This window comes from Parasteatoda tepidariorum, chromosome 8 (assembly GCF_982258835.1).
Source record: "Parasteatoda tepidariorum strain Cologne lab strain chromosome 8, Ptep-v5.0, whole genome shotgun sequence".
Taxonomy (NCBI): domain Eukaryota; kingdom Metazoa; phylum Arthropoda; class Arachnida; order Araneae; family Theridiidae; genus Parasteatoda; species Parasteatoda tepidariorum.
The window spans coordinates 50,433,296-50,455,011 of NC_141762.1; the positions used below are offsets into that span (position 1 = coordinate 50,433,296).

Below are 21,716 nucleotides of genomic sequence, written 5' to 3' on the forward strand. Positions count from 1 at the left end.
ATCTGAAAATGAAACTAATTCTAGTCCTTAAGTACTATCTTGTGTAACTTAAATTACTTTGAAAATGTTAATTTAATAACTGTTAAAGCTCATTAATTACATAAATATTAATTTTTTCAACATCTTAATTATAATTTTTTTTGATATTTAAACAAATCGCAATTAAGCTTTATCATTAGATTTTTGATCCAATAAATTTGATTTGCAATGCTTTAAGCCACCTTGGCATACTATGAACAAATTTATAACGATAATAACAAATTCAAAATAGGCTAGAAAGTCTTAAAATGCTGGGAAAAATAACTTTGCTTAACTTGTTCTTACTATACTATTTTAAATATTGTTGAAATCTAGAACTTTAGTGTTTATTCTTATGTAAATATTAATTTAAATAAGTGGTTCGTTTTTTGTCCTATCACCACCTCTCGATGTTAATTGCCACCTAGTACCCCCCCCCCCCGTAAATGTTGACTGCAATCTATCGCTCTTCTTTCTCACCCTCTCCCTTTTTTTCGTGTCTCAGAAAACTATGAGATGTAACTATAAGCATCAATAATACTGAATAAAAAAAAAGGAGAGTGTAATTTCTTTACATTTTTCTCTTTTCTTTATATCTTCAAAAAGAACAGATATTTGAAGAAAAGCAATTAAAGCAGGAGTAAATATTTTTTTTTTATTGAGGGCGTTGATAATTAAAATTTGAAAAAACTATTGTTCAACTTTACAAAGACTGCCTTGTGCTTTAAGTTAAAGCATGAATGCTCATGAGACATCCGCTTTCAAGAAAATGTTCAACCTATTTCTTTGTTCTGAGAGGATCTGGACAGATCTTTTTTTTACCCAAAGTATGACGAGAAAGTTCAGAAATTTTAATTAATTAATTAATTAATTTCATTAACTAATTAATTTCATTAATTTTATTAATTTATTTATTTTATCAATTTATTTATTTTATTAATTTACTTATGTTATTAATTTATTTATTTTATTAATTTATTTACCTTATTAATTTATTTATTTTATTAATTAATTTATTTTATAAATTTATTTATTTTATTAATTTTTTAGTTGTTAATTATTTGTATGAACTCTGAACTGCTGGTTCCGTATAGATTTTCAATTTCAATATTCGCTAGCTTTTCATAATTGTTTTCATTTATTTTTCATTTAATGTTCATCACCATATAGAAATCGTCCGCTTAACATTACATTTTGAACCGCTTAACATTACCGCTTAACATTACATCATTACATTTTGAGAACCATTGTTTGCAATTAATTATTGCTGTACTTTCCAACCACACACACACAAAAAAATTTTAAAAACAAGTAAGGGTCATTTGATTTATATTTTTATATTTATTTAATGAAAAAAATATTTTCTCAATTGAATCATATTTGGATTTTTATTTTATTAAGGACTTGGGCAAATTAATATTAAATACCAGCTGAGAAGCATCAGTAAGGAAATATCACTTACAAGTCTTTTTCCAAAATATGAAAAATAAACTTAGATGTTTATATATATATATATATATATATATATATATATATATATATATATATATATATATATATATATATATATAGATATAGATATAGATATAGATATAGATATAGATATAGATATATATATAGATATATATATATATATATAGATATATAGATAGATAGATAGATAAAAACAAAAAGAAACAAAAAGAAAATTAATAAAAACAATAAGTATTTATTTATTGCGCATAAGCTGCAAGTAAATAGAACTCATAATATTAATTCAAAATGTAGAGAAAACAAGGGGGAAATTACAGAAAAATGAAAAAAGAGGAAAGAAAAGAAAAATAATAATAAAAAGAAAAACAACAAAAAACCAGAAGAAAAAAGAAATTTAAAGTTTAGTTTTTAAATATTAAATTTTATTATTACACCAGATTTTTTAATTTTTTTTCCGGTTTTTTGTTATTTTTATTTTTATTATTATTTTTTCCCCTTTTTTTCACTGTTCTGTAATTTCTCCCTTGTTTTCTCTACATTTTGAACACTTATATATACATATATACAAATTTCCCACTATATACGATTTTAGTTACAAAGCAACTGTGGCTTTTTATGTATATTTTACACAATTTAGTCACATATTTTCAAAAATTTCTAAATAGCAAATCTAGTTTCTAGCTTAATGAAAAGGTTGACAGACGAGACAAAAAGTAGTAATTTTTTTTTAGTTAAATTTACATAACAAGGAGGAAAACCTTTAAAAAAAACCAATTACCTTATTTAACGGAGACCTTAAGTATTGATGAAATGGCCGACGTATTTCAGGCAGGAAAGGCAAAGTTGAATAGAGCTCTTTATCTTTTCTAAATTTCTTTTTCTTTTTTTTTTTATCACGGCTATCTCGAAAGGTTGGATTGAAACTGCATTTTAGGAGAAACTGTTTTTAAGCCCAAATTACCCACGCTGTAAGAGCTGACGCTGTATTTATTGGGTAAGTACTCCGTTTTTTTCTTCTTTCTTTTCCCGGCAATTTTGTCCACCGAGGCATAGCGAAAAAGAAACAGAACTAAAACAGAAGAAAAAGTATTAAAGAGAAAGCCAGACAAAAAAATATTCCAAAAGAAGAAGAAAAAATCCCGAAAATCAATAAAAAGCTTCATTGAAGTGTTCTCGAAAAAGCTTCTATGTGTTACAAACTGTGAGAAAAATAACAAAAATGAAACACTTTTTTGAAAGTTAGGTTATTAAATTAGGTATTCTGAAATATCATTTCCGCGTAGTCGTTTGCTCAGCAGATTAGAAATGTTAAAATCGTTGCAATTTACGAAGAATAAAAGTTTCACACTTTCAGTAGAAGTGTTTAGAAAATGCGTTAGATTCTTCAAAATTTTGAAGTTTAATATATGGGGTGTACTGCAGTCACCACCAGTGAAGTGTATTTTTGGAATTCTTATTGAAATGAAAGGCTCTCAAATAATATTTTCGAAAGAACAAAACGATCACTTAATATAAGAAAAGAATCACACTGAAAAATTAAAAATATGAAAACCAGTTTGATTACTGAATTGGAGAAGAAAATGCTCTTGGTAACCTTATTCACCTGATCTCGATTTTCCTCTGCAATCTAACTGTTTTTGATGTTTTAATTATTAATAGAAATTCACTTCATCTACAGAAATTCATTAAATTTCTATAATTACTGCCTATTTTTTTCTTTTTTGCTTAAGTATTAGTTTGTGATCCTTAATGTGCGTAGAATTTTGACACATGTTTTAACTGGAATTCTAAAACTATATAGTAAGGGCTGGGATAACGGAACATCCTGCAGAACTTACTTCGATGTATATTTCTTCCTGACTATTTCTTGATCATGGCATGAACAAGAAAACGAAACTAAATAAACAGAAAAAATATTATTTAGCACGTTGAATGCCCCGCTAATTTTACATGGCTTGTCGGTCTGGCCAAAGTTATTTTTGTGTGTTCTATATTGCATTAATTTCTTCAAACCCTTTTAGTAACGATAATAATATAAAAAAATTAAAAGCATTAAAATTTTACTTGAATTATGTATTTCCAATAATCTTGGCTTCGCCGGTCACCGGTGACGTCTGTGGCGCTTCGAACAAACTCAGTGTCGGTCACAAGTGACCCCCATGGCATTCAGCGTGTTAAGAAAAAGCGAAGCAAAAAACAATTCCAAAGGAAAAAGAAAACAATCTATAAAATTAATCGAAAGTGTGACTGAAATGTTTTCGCAAAAGCTTTTATGTGACGCAAAATGTGAGGAAAAATAACAAAAATAAAATATTTATTTGAAATTTATGATAGTAAATTAGATATTTCGAAACGTCCTTTCACAGTAGCTGTTTTCTGTTCAGATTAGAAAGGTCAAATTGTTGTATTTTCGGAAGAATAAATGTTTCTTAATACAAGAAAAAGTTTTTTAAAATTATTTTAGCTTTTGATAAAATTTTGAAGCTGAATATATAAGGTCAATAAAACAGAAAAATTGCATTACGCCGCTTTACACGTGCGTTTATTGTATATTTCCTGAATATGCGAACAAGTGAAATATCTAATTACTTCAGTCATCATCCATATTGGGGAATTTTGAATTCTTTTCGAAAGAGAAGTAAAATTTATATGGAATTAGTAGAGAATAAAAAGGTTTTTTAGCAAGTACAAGACTAAAACTATAAAAAAAAGCAATCACTGTTGAGGAAAGAACGGTTAAAAACTTCAAAACCAGTTTTATTAGTGTGAAAAAGCCAGAAGAAATTTTCAAGAGTGTTTTCTAATTTCATCCAGCAATCAAACTTGTTTTGATATTTGAATCTCTAATATTCAATAATGATTGCCTTCCTCAACAGTTATTCGTCAAATTTTGGCAACTTTTTTCTGCTTGAATATTAGTTAGTGACCTCTAATACATGCGTGATTGAAATGTTCTTGGAACAAAACAATGTCCGCTTATGGTAAAAACTGCGAAAAATTATTTAGAAGACTTTTCAATCATTCAGAAGTGATGTTCGTTAGATTTCATCTGCATTTATACGAAAAAGAGATTAACGGAGGCTGCGCTGCTCCTTTTTTTTTAGTAGAAATTTATCTCTTTGGTAATTATACAGATAAAACTAAGCAAAATCAGCATGGTATGACGCCAATAAGTTAAGGATTTGAAAACTATGTAAAACTTTGTGTTTATTTTACATATAGTTACGATGAATGAAACGTATTTCTAAAAATGTAAGTAACTTTAATAATAATTTAAATGAAAAATGCTATGTATTTGATGTAAGTTCATGTATAAAATTGTGATAAATTTAGACAATAAAGTGTGGATCATGATCAATGGAATTATTTAAGTTCTAAGATTCTAAACTATTTAAGAGTAAAAAAAATTAAAAGTCTAAATTTATTTATGTTAAACTCCTAATAATTAATTAAATTAAATTAAGAGTCTAAATGATTCTGAGTGCAGTTAATTTCTCTTATCAAGAGTCATTATTCTTTACTTAATCTTCCAATGTCAACCCATCGAGAAAAGCCACACATAATTATAAAATAAAAACAGTTTTGTGCATAAATAAGTAGAATTAATTAACACAGATTTTTTATTTAAAATTTTCTACTCCTAACAAAAAAAAAAACAGATATTTACCAAGAACTTATTAACCCATCTTTTGAAACGAATTGTATCTATCTATCTATCTATATATATATATATATATATATATATATGGGCGATTCCATGAAAAAGGGGAAAAGCATCGGAAAATTCAAATAAGAATAATGTTATTATTATGGATTTTTTCTGAATTAGAAAGGTTTGAAGTTTGATAATTTATAAAATTTTTTTTTGAGAATTCAGTTTTTTAGTGTTGGTAGCCCATTGAACATTGGCATTTGCTTGTTCTGATTTGGGTGAAGAACATGGTCAGATTCTAAAAATCAGTAACTTAACATTATCTTCCTTTCAAAATGTTCCAAAGAATAAATATTGTTTGTTACACTTAGTTGAAATATTGTGCAGTGTTAAAATAACTTTTTGTTGTTAAATTCATTTAATTATATAAATTTCAACTAAACATTAATGCATGTAACGTAAGTTACCAAAAACTAGGAAAAGTTTTTATGTGTAAAAAAAAACATGTGATACAAAAGTAAGAATATTATTTTTTCTTTCTTAGAGGCTAGCACTAAATAAGTAGCAATAGTTTTTTTAAAAATATTATTTATTTCTTGTTTTGTGCACTATTCAATATATGTAACGTAAGTTACTGACTTGCATGTAATGTAAGTTACCAATGTGAAATGAGTTCATTTCTTTTGAAAATTGGCATATAAACTAAATAAGATGTATCCAGCTACAATAACAAAGTTTAAATAAATAAACACTGCCTTAGGATATTAATTTTATTGAAAATCTTTGCATTAACTCATTTTATTGGGTGTTGGCATTCATATGTTTTCAAAGTTGGACGAAATCTCTCTACAAGCTAATGGTGGCAAGAAGAAAGTACAAGCACGTTATCTTCTTCATTCAGTTCGAGAAATGTACCAAATGTTTATGGAAAAAAAATCCAGAATGCAAAATTGGAAGACTAAGTCCTTTGAGCTCCGTCCAAAGCATGTCTTGCTTAGTAGCAAACCTCCTAGAAATGTTTGTCTCTGTAAGTATCACGAAAACTTCGGATAAGCTACTGAAGCCTTCAGAAAATTCCATAATGTTCCATCTTACGCAATACTTCAGAAAATTATTTTGTGCAAGAAAATTATTCTGGAGAATGTGTGCCGGTGGATATCAAAAATGTTCACATCTGGTCAGATGGGCCAAGGAGTCAGTTCAAGAATCGATATATAACTCCGGTCTTACCTGTTTTTGAGATTCATCATGGAAAAATATTGATGTGGAATTATTTTGCCACATCACACGGCAAGAGTCCTGTTGATGGGACAGGTGGATCTATTTTAAAGGAAGTGTAAGAAATGTCGCATAGAAAAGAAAACATATTGTCATCAATGCCTCTGAGTTTGGGGTAGCAACACAAGAGCATTGAACAAAAATAAATATGGTAGAAATCACACCAGAAGATATTAAGAAGCGTCAGAAAAAGTTAATCTGTCTAGTCTATTCTCAAAAGCTCCACAGATTAAAAACATTAAGCAGATCCACCATTTAAAAGTTCAAGTAGGTATACCAGAATGGTTTTTTAAATGAAAGATGTTGAAAAACAAAATGATGAATCCAAAATAAAAGCTGGAGATTGGTATATGGTTAGATACGAGGAAATGTTATATCCTGGTGTGGTAATGTCTGTTGAAGAGCAAGAATTTAAAGTCAATGTAATGGCTGATGTGGGAATCTATTGGAAATGACCAGGAAAAAGAGATGAAATATTCTACCAGAAAAAAAGCATGGTGAAAAGAATTGAGCCCCTATACTAGTTAATAACAGAGGACATTATAAGTGTGCATAGTAATGTCTGAATCAAGTGAGTAAATCAAAAGTTTTTTGAGTTTACTTCATGTACACTTTTTCTCCCTTGCACTATACTGTTTAAATATGTTAATTTGCATTTGTACATTACTGGAGTAAAAGTTTGATGCAAAGGGAATTTCGTAACGTAAGTTACTGTAACGTAAGTTACCCATTTAAAAAATTATATTTAATTTAACTTTGGAAATAAAATCCTAAATCTAGGCATAATAAATATTTAAGCATGTCAGTAAAATGATACATATAATCTTAATCAATTAACATTTGTATAAGAACAGAATTTTGCCTTCAAGCATATTGCAAATTTATGCCATTCCTTTTTCAGTAACGTAAGTTACCACACTAGTTTTAGGTTTTTACACTGCTTAAATTGAAAAATATTAATTATTCTAATTAGTTTCCTTTTGGTTTTGATTGAAATTTTAAGAAATCACTTTATTTTAGATTGTGTATTAGTATTATTTGTTTGCTTCTAAGTTCTCAGTGCAATAAAGTTTCTGTGAATGTAACGTAAGTTACCATGGAATAGCCCATATATATATATATATATATACATATATATATATATATATATATATATATATATATATATATATATATATATATATATATATATATATTATAGTAGAATATATATCGAATATATATGGAACAGAGAAAATAAAGGGACACTGGTGATTCATCTGCGTCAGGGTTACACAAAAAATGATCCCTAAAATTGTCAAATTTTGGTAATTTTATACCTTTTGCGTATAAAGGAGCTTCGAAGGCTGTAGGGATGGGCGTGGATAGCCTCCTAATATTAGTGAAAATATATTTCCAAAAGTATAAAAAATTAATTTTTTTGAAACTTTGTCATAGCGAAATGCAAAGGAAAAACAACAGATTCAATGTTGTGATTGACAGCAAAATGTAGATATTATCTTTATGAGACTATCTCAGTTTCAAAGACAACAGCTGGGTTCTCCATCTTTCACAGGATTTGGAACGAAAGAGATTCCCGTAAACTTTCTCTCGATGTAATGTCATCTTCTCCTGAAATTGTTCTGCAATCATTAATCATACAGATATTGGATTACTTTGGGAAAGAAGATTTTCTTAAGAACTGGGTTAACGTGTTTCTTTTTTTTATTCTTTCACGATATTTGTTATTCAAAAAAAGTTGTGTTTTCATAAATTAGATATCTTTTCATAAATTAGATTTCTATACTAGTTTTGCCATGAGCAAAGCTAGTATAATATATTAAAGTTTACAAGTAAAGTTATTATTTTGTTTAATCTAAGTTTCAAAAGTTCATAGTTAAAGTTAGGCAGTATTTTGCAATTTCAGTTATGAAAACAAAAAGAGTTTATAAATTTGTGTTATCTTAAATTAGATATGTTTAAAATTCTGTTCAGAAAATATAAATTTTACTATTAAACCTTCGATTTGTTTTGTACATGCATGTAATAGAGATTAATAACTCTGAAAAATTATTAGTTTAATTTATGCCAGATTATGAAATAAATTATGTAGTTTAGTTGTTGGGAGAAACAAAGAATAAGAAAAAAGTAATGGTAGATTAAATAAAAGCAGAGTTTCTTTCATTATCTATTTTTTTAATTGCTTTAAGCAAAACAGTTGCATAATTTCGGTCCTGGATCTTAATTCACTTTTCTCTGCTTTGTTTGATTTCAACAAATGATACTGGTAAAAAAGATGTGTCAAATATTAAGAAGTTTTTTATCAAATTACGGTAAAAATTGCCGATACTTAAGATACCGGTACTTTTTACCGAGAAATTTCTACTGGAATATGTTACGGAACAAAAGCCTGATATACCGTAACTTTTAAGGAAATAGTTACCGTAAAAACTCTGAATCACTCTAACGGAATAAATAGTACTGTAAAAACTACGTTATAATATTTAACGGTAAAAAGAGATTTCACATTAAAATGAATTTTACGGATGATGCATTCTAAGTACCGCACTTAATACCGCAATTTAAATCCTGAATTTTTCAGGGTACCTGCACGTTGTACCTACTATAAGTCCTCCCATCGCAACGGAGGTATGTATACCATAATGAACATGAATGCCATATTTCTTAAAAATAAATAATAATTGCTCTCTCAATTTTCATACTTCATTTTTTTTAAAAAAAGCGTTGCCGTGAAGACGCTAATAGGAAAATTCAGATGATTAAGTTAAAATTGTGATGTAAGAATAATTTATAATTTACATGAATAATTCGTAAAAGATATAATATTTTATGAAGAATTTAAATTATCATTAATTTCTTGAAAAACAGTTAAATTAAGACTGGATATTTTTAATAGTTTTAGTAGTGCCTTAACTTAGCATTGATGAAACTTAGAAAACGAAAAATATACGATGTAAATGGAAAATTAAAGATTGATTAAAATTTGTCAAAACTGCCACAAAGTTTTGTTTTATCTTCTTATCGTGATTTAAAATATTAATGAACTATAAATCAATAAAATAGTCACGACTTCAGTCTGTACTAGTTTTTTTAATAAAAAAATACGCAATATTAAATAAAAAAACTTCAATTTGGTTTAAGTAGGTCAAAACTGTAATAATATTTTGTCTTTCTTTTAAAATATGATAAAAATGATTGCGTTCAGTTACAAATGGTGCAAAAATAAAATTGCATTGTTGCATAATGCATAAACTATTTCTCTTTCACTGGTCTCTGAAATGACATCATAAAATGAATTGTACATAAATTATCGTTGTTGGCAAAGCCTGGAGCAATACAATGGTGTCAAACTAAATTACTTACCTTCAAGCAGATGGGCATTCCCTTTGCTTGTCCTCCATTAAATTACATCCATAATGACATATATGTGCCAAATGCAACATTTTGTCACTATTAAATAGAGATGTTTCGCCAAGAAGCTTACTTTATCTAAAAGAGGAGGCTTTAGAAGTAAATGAATTGAAAATGTATGTCTGTTGGCTGAAGCTTCAAAATAAATTTCCTTGCACAACAGAATTGATATGTGCTAGAGTGCCAAATATTTAACATATTTTTTTGATAGAAATGTGAAATGAATATTTGTTGAATAATAATTATGTGGAGTAATAATTATAACACAATATAAATTTCAGTTAAGTGGTGTTTCTCAATTAGATATAATTTTTAGAATCATTTAGAATATCACTTTAGAATCACTTAGATCATCATTTCAAAAATGATTTTAGAATAATTTAAAATATCATTTGAGAATAATTTAGAATATCGTTTTAGAGTATTTTAGAATATCATATTAGAATCATTAAGAATATAACTTTAGAATCACTTAGATCATCATTTTAAAAATGATTTTAGAATAATTTAGAATATCATTTTAGAACATCATTTTAGAATCATTTAGAATATCACTTTAGAATCACTTATATCATCATTTTAAATATGATTTTAGAATAATTTAGAATATGATTTTAGAGTATTTTAGAATATCATTTTAGAATCATTTAGAATATCATTTTAGAATCATTTAGAATATTATTTTGGACTCATTTAGAATATCATTTCTGAATAATTTAGAATATCATTTTAGATTCTTCAACTGATATTTTTAGAATAAGTTGATATATTCATTGTTGTTTCACGAGTCATATGAAATAGTGTTTGGATTTCTAATTATTGTAAAAACACAAAAATATAAAATAAAATTAAAGTGTAATAGATACACGGAATTTGAATATATACAAGTAAGATACACTGCATTAGATACACTGAATATGAATACACTGATACACTTCATGTAATACAATAAACAATCTGTTATAAAATATCATTATATCATCAAATTTATATGGCAACAAGTTAAAATGTACATCTATTTTTAAGACTGATAAATTGTATTAAATGGTGAAATTATATGGAATTAAGGAGACAAAATTACTTAATTTTGATCTACAAAATCAAACAATTTTTTATAAATGTTTCGGAAATTAAGAATTGCACGCAAATTTCGCTTGTAAGTTTGATAGGAATAACCTTTTAACTACCTTATTAATCATTTTAAGACACTGAAAAGTAATCACAATTAAAAATAGTTAATGGATTTAAGTGATTCTAACTCGCTTTAATGTAAAATATTGTGCATTTGAAAATAAACATATAGATGAGTGCAAATTACTCAAAGCAATAGTGTGTAAGGTTGCAGATTGTATTAAAAAGTGGACTATCGATACTGCAAAAACAGATGGTAAATGATAGGCTTTATTAATTGTTTAATCAAAACTTACATGCAAGTTTGTGACAAATATAGCTTTTTTAAATAAATCATTTTAAGACATAAAATAAAAAACGGACAATAAATATGAAATTTCAAAATATTCTTTATTTAAGTAATGAAATATACAAATAAGATATAAAAATACATTTCAAAATGTCTTATATTTATGCAACAGATAAATAAATTGTTAATTCTTTCTTCTTCATCATTAGTTATCATTTTTGTCTCCAAGTCGTTTAGTTATAATGTTGTCTTGGTACAGATATTTGAAAGACTTGAGAGTGTCTAAAGTTAATCCATCCCGATTTCTTTTCAAATCTTAATTTCTTTTCTTTTTTGATTTTCTGAGTTTGTTTTTCATTATTTACCAAAAATTCTATTTTAGTTTAAGGTTGAAATAGTGTTATAAAATAAGTTTTTTTTTCTTTAATATTTATTCCATTATCATCCAGCCATTTTGCGTTTGTCTTGAACTTAAAGGTTTAGCATTATCTTGTTATGATAAAAAGCCGTTATGGTAATGTATTCATATAGTGAAAATGTTTATATTAGTGATATCAATACAGTATAAACGACTTAACAGTTACTATTTCAATAACAGAAAATCACATTTTACCACTGTACCCAAAACATTAACTTAAAATAATGACTGGGTAAAGATTTAGTGCATTTATATTTGCACAAAACAGCAAATTAGTTGAAAAATGATTACTTCAAAAATCTAAACATTTTCAAAATTCCTCAATAAGTTTTTTAGTCCATTTAACATAAACAGCTTTTCATTTAGACGTTAAAAGAAGCACTGAACAATTAGCACTTTCAAACAATCAGCGTTTTTCAAGTATCATAAAGAAAACCACTTTTTTTACAGGGGTGTGGCCTTTTTACTTTCAACTTCTGCAAATTGTTCAAAACTCAGATTATTTTTCATGCTAAGCATTATATTCAACGCTTATAATTTACTGAGGAGTCCTTCTGGTCTTCTTTGAGAAACTTCATTATTTTTTAGATGTCTTTTCATACAAAAAATTGCATCTTTCCAAACATTTCCATCAGTTTTTGGATGCCATGATTACGCATCTTTTTAAAGTTTTAAGTTTATTTCCAACTCTTTTTTGCTCGACTATAATTCTTGACTCATATCAAATTTTTAAAGTGATATATATTTCTAAATAAATTTTTTTTGGTTTGTATGGAATTATTGTGTTTGGTAATTTAATTCCATTTTAGCGTCTTTTATATTGAAAATAATACTTTGACAAAAATAACCGAAATGCGTACTTTATTAAGCACGGTATACAGTTCTTAGTCCTTACAGCTCTTTTGAATATGCACTTACATTTGAAAATCAGTTTCCTGACGTATAGAATAAAGAATCTAGGTAAAACGTCACAGTGGCATTTAAAACGAGAACCAGTCAGCCACCATTTTCCAAAAAATTTTCCAGTTATTTTTTCGATGGGAGTGTCTTTTTCCTTTTTTCCTAAAAAAAGAAATTCGTCATCTTATGTTCCCCTATGTAATCTAAACTTAAGCGTTCAGAAAGGTAATGCTATTTTATGCTTATTTCCGATGATTCTGTTCTGCTTTAGCAATAGAACGCCCCTTTCTTCTCCATAAAATATTAAACACCGCCTTACGACAATATAAATATATAACTGCGCATTATTATGGAACCAGTGTAACCTTAATTGATATGCATAATTAAAATTAAAATAAAATTCAGTTTGTTTGTTCCCATTAAAAATTACTTTTAACTTACCATTAAAAACAACTTTTTACTGCTCAGATTATAACAATTTTCATTCAGCTTTCTGCTGATGATGCGAAAATTGAAACTTCATCAGTTTTGTTACAACAAACGTATTTTATTTTCACTTAAGATCGGTATGTTATGAAGAACTTGAATTTTGATTTTTAAAGTGAATGTTAATTGAGCATTTAATATCTTTCAGATTTAGAACATGAACGCAGACAACTACATGAAGTGATTTTACCACAGCTTCAGAAAGACTGTTCTGCCTTGGGTGTAGATATTCAGTTAGTGGACATTCAAAGTGGCGAAGACGAGGATGCAATCCTTGAGCCAACAGCTATAGCTCAGCATTTAGAAGAAATAGAAGATTGCTGTAAGACATCTCTTGGTTGTTTCTTTATGGTGAGTATTCTAAATACTTAAAACTTGTTCTTATATATCCAGTCAATACAGTAGTGCTTGACACTTACATAAGCGACACTTCAATTTAGCACTAGAAACGGCGTTGGGATCATTTTGAACTTTTCTGCCATTTATGTTGTTTTTGAAGATACATGTGAGCTTCGAAACTTATATTTTATTATGCGTCAAAATTTCATGTGTTTTTGTTTATTAAAATAAATAATCATAGGAATATCTGAAAAAAGCCAAAATGAGTCATTTTGACCCTCTTAAGAAAAACTTACATTTTTGAAGTTTTTTGCCTTTGATTTTGCTAAGCTGGAGAAAAGGATTTATAGAGCAGAAATATCGGGATTCACTGTGTTATGAATAATATTGCACAATAGCTTACGTTAAATTATATGATTCCTTAGATTCTATGTTCGAAGTAGCTTAATTGAGCTGTAATTGAATTACAAATTCGTTATTGCGTCCGAAAGAATCCATGCATATCCTGATTATAAATAGTTATTTTTGTTATACTACTGGTCAGGAAAGAACTGTTGGCGAGTCCTAAGTAGATTCCAAATATTTTTAATAATAATATATATTAAAATACATCCTTATAGTATATGTAAAGTTAACATGCAATATTTCTCAAATTGTTAACAAAGAAAGTATGATTTGTTTAAAATAATTAAATTTAGCTCAACTACAATTGTATAAAAGATACATTATGCTATGACTAGATTAGATGAAGATTTTAATTCGAGTTGAGAAAGATATTTTTTAAAGTTCTCAGAAAAATATATGTCTAAGGTTTGTTAGCATTTTTTATTTCTCATTTTTTTAAACACAAAAATTCAAAAATTCGCTAATGTTTTTTTCTCCATTTAATACAGTCAAATTTAGAATTATTCAAATAAAATACAATTCTATAATTATTTAAATATTTAAAGCAACTGTGTTATTTATATAGAGTGAATGTAATATAATTACACTGATTATATTTAATTATATGCAAATAAAAGACATTTTTTAATAATTATTTCCTTAATATCAATTTCATTAAATCTTTGAGAAATAAATTGCTATTAAATTCTATTATTTAAACCACAGTCAGACGGGAAAAAAACACATAGCACTAAAAAATTTATAAAACAATGTATGAAATATTATTAAATAAGTTATCAAATCGGCTTGCGTATTTGGATTGTATTGATAAAAGTAAGCACAAAGAAATGCATATATATTAAGAAAATTAAGTATTGAGAATTAGTTATTTATTCATAAAGAATAAGTTCGTAATTAATTTCGATTAAGATTTAAATATATTATTTTAAGAAATAATTTTAGATTTGTGATAAATAAATTTCAAACATACATTTTCCGAGATACATGTTATCGAGATTGCTGTTACTCCAAATCAGAAAAGTCTATTATTTATTTTTAACCGAGTTTTAAAATGATCTCAAAGGAACGATCTAAACAGGAGAATATAGTACAAGGGTTGCTATTGATATTTCTGGCCTAATAATGAAAAAACAAATATGTAGGATCGAAATTGGTTTTATTGTTTTTTAAAATATTCTCCGTGATGATCAATACACTTTTGCATGAGTTTGAACAAATTTTCAAAGCGCTTTTTCCAGTCCGATTGAGGTAACTCCAAAACATGCGTTTTATATGCATCAACCGCTTCTTCGGGGGTCGAAAATCGTTGTCCACGTAATTTATTTTTGATGTGTGGGAATAAGAAGAAGTCATTGGGTGCCAAATCAGGGCTGTACGGCGGATGACACATCAGTTCGATCTTTCGCTCTGACAGAAATGCCTTTGTTTGAGTCGATGTGTGAGAGCTCACATTGTCATGATGAAGAATGATTCGCCTGTTCTTCTGCTTTTTTCGAATTTCTCCGATGACTTCTGGCAAACAAATGGTCGTGTACCTTTCAGAATTGACCGTCCTGCGTTGCTCTAACGCCACTGTTGCCACATGACCGTTAATGCCGAAGAAACAGGCAATCATTTGTTTCGATGTGCTTCTTCCTCGAACAACTTTTGTTGGTTTTGCCTCGTCTTGGAAGAACCACACAGTTGATTGCTGTTTTGTTTACGGCTCATATGCATAGATCCATGATTCGTCACCTGTGTAGATGTTGTACACAGCCTTTGATGTACCTTGAACGTATTTTTCCAACATTACCTTGCACCAATCGACACGAGCCTTTTTTTGAGCGTTAGTCAGATTATGCGGGATCCAACGCGAACAAATTTTTTTACGCTCAAATGTTCATGCAATATTTTATTGATGCTAGTCATACTAGTGTCCAAAGACGCCTCTATCTCACGGTATGTCACATGACGATCTTGCTTTATCGGTTCACGCGCAGCATCGATCTTTTCTGGCACAACGGATTTCGGACGACATGCACGGGATTCGTCCTGGATCGAACATCGACCACGATTAAATTCGTTATACCAATTTTTTACAGTGCTGTAGGATGGCGCTTTATCGCTGAATAAACAATTAAGTTCATCGAAGTACTCTTGTCTTGACAATTCGCGTCGAAAGTTATGAAAAATAATGGCATGAAAATGTTCACGATTCAATTCCATTTTTTGAAAGAGAAGAACCTTTCAATTTACTGTCAACAACACAAATGAAGCTATAATGGTAAATCGTCTGCTGAATTTATGTTTAAAAATATCAAACTTTTGATTAAAATCGTCTGCGGTCGCCTAGCAACACTTACTGTTGCCAAGGCCAGAAATATAAATAGCAACCCTCGTACTTTAGACAACAGGTAGTTGCTGAAAAAGTATATAAATCAATTTGATTAAAAGCCTATAGTAGTTACAGAAAGTATTACTATTTTTACGGTGGATGTTTGTCAATTTTATATTTTGAGCTAGTCCAAGATATCAAAAACAGTTGCTCCGGCTTATCATTTAGTATAAATACGAAAAATGCCTGTGCTAAAAAAATTTTTTATGATCTTATGAAATCTATAAATTTTAGAAATGCTTCAATGGAATAAAATTTGGTATAAAGTTTATGATCTGCTTTAGCTTTGTAAACGTCATTATAAACAAAATTAGGTTGCATAATTATTCCTTTTCAATCATCTAATGAAAGTCCAGAAAACTTGATCTCAAAATGAGTGTTATACAAGTTGAATATCCAATGAGGTAAGGTATATGTTGTGTGCATCAATATCCCTTACTTCAGAAAAAAATTCCTAAATTGTATGATAGAATTCGTTTACAAAAAGTCTATGTTAATAAACAAAGATTCAGAGTATTTTTCACAAAATTTCTTAGCCGTTTGCATACGGTTATTTTGAATTTTTTTATCACTGTGTATTGAATTAAACTTTATTAAGCTACTTAATTATGTTATTGGCAATATTTCAGAAATAATATATATTACAGTATTGAAATTTTGTTTAAAATAATATGTTTTTTTTGAAGAACAACTAATATTTTTACTATCCTATAATCTATTTGCTGTTTTAGAATAAAATATTTTGTAAATATTATTTGTACATTTTAAGCTACTATTAACTAAAACAATTTTCCAAAAAAAAAGGGAAAGAAAAAAGAAATAGTGACATTAAACCCTAACTTTTAGAAAATAAAATAAATAAGGTTTATAGATATTAAAGTTCATACTCACCGTTCCTTTAAAAAAAAAATAACTTTATTCTTTTTCTCTACTTATTAACAAACAATTGTCACCTTTGTCACTTGCCATAATTTAATTATTATTGTTATTTTTAAGTTGTGCTTATAAATTATATATTCATCTCTTTTTTAATGATATTTATTTGCAGTATTTATTCGTCATCTATTCTTACTATTATTCTCTGTTTTGATTTTTTTTCTAATTTTGATTCGTTTTTATTTTAGTTTTGATCATTATTTAAACTTAAGGCATAAAAATTAAAGTCGTGTTTCTGAATTATAAGGAAATATTATAAAGAAATATTATAATATACTAATACATATTAATCAAAATATTAATAAAAAACTTACATGGTTACCATTTTACATTTATTAGAAGATAAATAACTGTTTTGAAAATTTTTATGTAATTGTCCTTTACAAATAATATAATAAATACAAAATAACTATTTATAATTGCAAAATCAAAGGATTATGGAAATCTGTATGAGAAATTACCTTTTCATATTATTAATATCTTTGGCGAAAGAGAATTTAACCAATTTCTGTAATAATAAAAAAAAATTTCAAATTTAAAAATCACGTTCTTGGGCAATGTTACAATGATAAATGAGCAAAATTATTGATTTTAAATTTCATCACAATAGAATTGGAATAAAATCTTGCTCTGTGGAACAAAAATTAAAAAAAAAATTTTTAAATCTATGATCTAGTTCAATTTTTACTTACATAAAAAGTTTACATGAAGGAAGTAAATCTCGATAAAGCTTTAAAACTCTTTTTTTTCATTTCTTTAGTAGAAAAAAAATTATTTTGTTCTTATACATCCGACGGAAAAAAAAACAGTCATTCATCTCTAAGCACTTAGACGATAGGAAAAAAAACTGACCACAACTTTCTCAACTAATAAATTATCGCATTTTTACTAATGGTCATCAGTGTGTACTTTACTTGCTGACAAAACCCCACAATTAATATCATTGAGTTGGTATTGTGTGTATTCATCAGTCATATTTGAAGCGAACACAATCTTCTCATTATTCTTGAAGGATCATTTATCTTGTTTTGAATTATGGTTTGCAGACGCCATTTTTGTAGAATATGAAGAAGTAAAGTGCTTCTCTGGGATAACATATTTCATTACTACAAAATATGAGGACAAAATACGACAGTTTCTTGAAACATGCAGTTTGCTAAAAACAGAATTTCTTCCCAAATATTTGAATTCAGTTGTATCAGATATATAGATCTTCAGATATATATATATATATATATATATATATATATATATATATATATATATATATATATATATATATATATATATATATATATATATATATATATATATATATATATATAAAGAGTACCACTAGTAACTACCATCTCCAGCCACTCAGTGATTATTTTACGTATTATCATGTGATTCTAGCTCAGTGAAATCAGGAAATTACCTGAAAACTAACCTCAGGAAAGGTGCGAAATCTCTCCAATGAAGGCGTACTGACATCTTCGCTTGCTACGGTGTAGCCTTAAAATAGTCTTGTGCCGTTAAACTATACATATTTTTTAATCAATTAACAAGTAATCCTTTAAAAAAGTGTCATTTCTGAGCAAAAGTATGCAAGATTTGAAGTTTAGAACTTTTTTCGAAAAATACAGTTAAGTAACCGACAGCAGTCTATCCATCCATCCAATTAATCGTAAAGTTAACGATTAAGAACATTTCTTTAACTTTGCAATTGGGTATGGTTAAAAATTCTTGAACACAAAACCATATGGTTTAGTAACCATATACAACCAGCATGGCTTCAAACCCGAGAAAATGAAATGAAATTTATCCGGATATTGAGAATACATTGGAATTAGAATACGTTAGCACTTTCGTAAGGTAAATGATATTATAGTTTGGTTGCTGCTGAGTTGTGTTTTGTCAAGTAATCCGTGGAAAGTGGCTTTATCAGTATTTCTAGTGGAGTTATCTATCGTGAGAGATGAAAAGTACCACCTTTTTCTTATATTTGGCAGCTCTGCAGTGCTACCAATTATGCATGAATTTGAGTTTCGTATTACAATAGTCCAATGTCCCTAGTTGAAGAATACAAGTATCTAGAAACTCCTCGTGCATTGAAAAATCGATGAAATATTGAGGTGACAATGCTAGGATTGGCTTAGCCGGTCATGAGATATTCTTTTATTACCGGCTTTGAATAGTCGACCCAATTCTGAGTTTACAACTATCAAAGTTAAACTTCGTGGTCTTGTGATTTTAAATTCAACACAGAAGATAAAGGAACTTGAGGATCAAGTATTGGAAAAAATTAGCCTTCATGGAGGGCATTTTTTCATGAACTAACCCACATTTGCATTTCTATAAACTGGAGAGAAAATGTGAAGAGGAAAACTATGAAACCTCCTTCGATAAGCCCGATGGCAAGGGGATTCTAACTCATGATTACTGAGGATATTTTATGCCAGCACTGTGTTCAGTACGAGTCAGGAGCAGAATTGACATCAAGCAGACACAGTTGGGATTTAAACCTGGTTCACCTCATTGAAAAGGGACCACTCTATCCCCTAAGCTGTCACTTACTTAACTGCTCTTTTGACTTCGCATTTATGGGTCATTTTCAAAATAGAAATGTAATTTAGAAAAATGTTTCTTTAGAGAATGAATATTCGAAAAGCTTACTTAGCTGGAATTGAATTCTTTGATTTTTACTTAAAAGTAATTTTCCACCTAATTTGACAAACTGTACTAAATCTTACACATACTACTATTTTCACAACTAGATAAATTAAAATTAATAGTTGGCTTTATTGCAGTAACATAAGAAAGGCAAAGGAGGCTGGGTTACAGAAATTTAGTTGTTCCTGACGTATTAAATAAGGTACAATTACAAAGGCATTATTTTCAAAATACCTATTTCTGTGTATCAACAATTACTAAGATATATATTGAATTAATTTTAACGTTTTCAATATTATTTGAAATTTTATTTCAGTCAAAAAAATTACTTAAAGTTATGGAACATCAAAAGTGAAAATGACCCGTATACGAGTATGTGGTAGATTCTCTTGTCTATAACATCATCCGTTTTAGAAATTTTCTGAAGTTCAGCACTGATGGGTATAGGCTTAGTAGCATAATAAAATAGTTCTGCTAACTGATGGTAGTCGCTTGTCTTAAAATTAAGAGGTTTGATGACAAAATTATGAAAATTTTCATTAGTCCAGTTCTCGAGCCTCCAGAATTTTTCTGGAGCTAAGTCTCCCCAGAAAGGATCGTTGGGGTTAATTATGACAGTAAATAGCTTTTCTAGATGACCATAAAAACCTGCTCTTTGAATCACGGGATCCATTTCTTGCTTCAGATCATTACTGAGAAACAGAGACGTAGTTGCTCAAGGGATGGAACGTTCACCTTCCAATGAGGTGAACCGGGTTCGAATCCCAGCAATAGTTGGTTGATGCTAATTTCACATCCAGCCCGCACCGAACATGGTGCTGTCGTAAAATATCCTCAGTAGTAGACAGATCATGGGTTAGAATCCACTTAGCATCAGGCTAACCATGGGGGGGTTTCTTGGTTTTCCTCACCATGCAGCGCAAATGCGAGATAGTTCCATCAAAATGTCCTCCATGAAGGCAAATTTCTCCAATACTTGATCCATGAGCAAACTTGCCTTCTGGATTGGGTTCAAAATTACAAAGCTACGAAGTTGAACATAAATAGCCGTAAACCCAAATTTGGGTAGCTGTTCAACGACGGTTACGAAATAAAATAAAATTACTGAATTACGTTGAGTAATAAATAATTTTCCGAAGATGTAGTTCAAGAAATTAGTGAGAAACCGAACTTCTGCATATACATTCTTACAATATATTCCAGAATTGTAATTTTTCACTCATTTCAAATGATGGCTCTTCTGTTATAATGCACTGATTTAGTTCCCTATTTTCTATTGCAAGTCAGGTGGCTTGCAATGGAACTTCTTTTTTGAACATTTAAAGTATTTTTTCAGCAGTTTCCAGACCATATTGCTGCAAATTATTTTTGCCTGTACTCAGACATTTGCCATTACTGGGAAAAATCATAGGCAATTTTATTAAAATTCTCAACGGATAGTAGCTTTCATGTATCAAGAAGTTTTTCTATACACTACTGCAAAATGCAAAAAGACCTGTATTTTTTCCATCTAGATGCCAATAACGTAAAAGTAGCTCACTGCCAGCTCACAGTAGCTAATTGACATATAAGTGACTGTAAAGGTCTTCTTACTTGCAGTTCAAACGTTCGTATTACAGCTTCTTTGACACCAGTATTGACTGTGATTCCATCCGTTCCGATTGCTACTAAACCAATGTTAGATAACTGATTTGCTTTCAAGTGATCTAAAATGGTAGACACTAAATCTAAACCTTCACTCACAGCTGGTGCACAGCATGTTGGGAAAATTATCTACGATTCAACTGTTTAATCCTTTGACGCATATGGCACATCGACTAGTCTTGGGTTTACTTTATTTGAATACAAAAACAATTTATTCTAGAAGCTTGCTTAGAATTCTGTCTAAAGTGAATTATAGAAAATCGGTTGTTTAATCCGTAGTATAATCATAGAATATAAAAAAAAATTAAAA

General features: G+C 28.5%; 1 protein-coding gene across 4 annotated transcripts in view; it reads left to right on the forward strand.

Moving 5' to 3' along the window:
- The window catches only part of LOC107456032 (protein qui-1), a 246,807-nt gene that overhangs the window by 112,912 nt on the left and 112,179 nt on the right, over nt 1–21,716 (forward strand). For all 4 annotated transcript variants that reach the window (XM_016073796.4, XM_071181411.2, XM_016073797.4 and 1 more), the window contains one exon: nt 13,205–13,407. In XM_016073796.4, the coding sequence (XP_015929282.2) occupies nt 13,205–13,407 (203 nt within the window). The remainder of the gene's footprint in view (nt 1–13,204; nt 13,408–21,716) is intronic.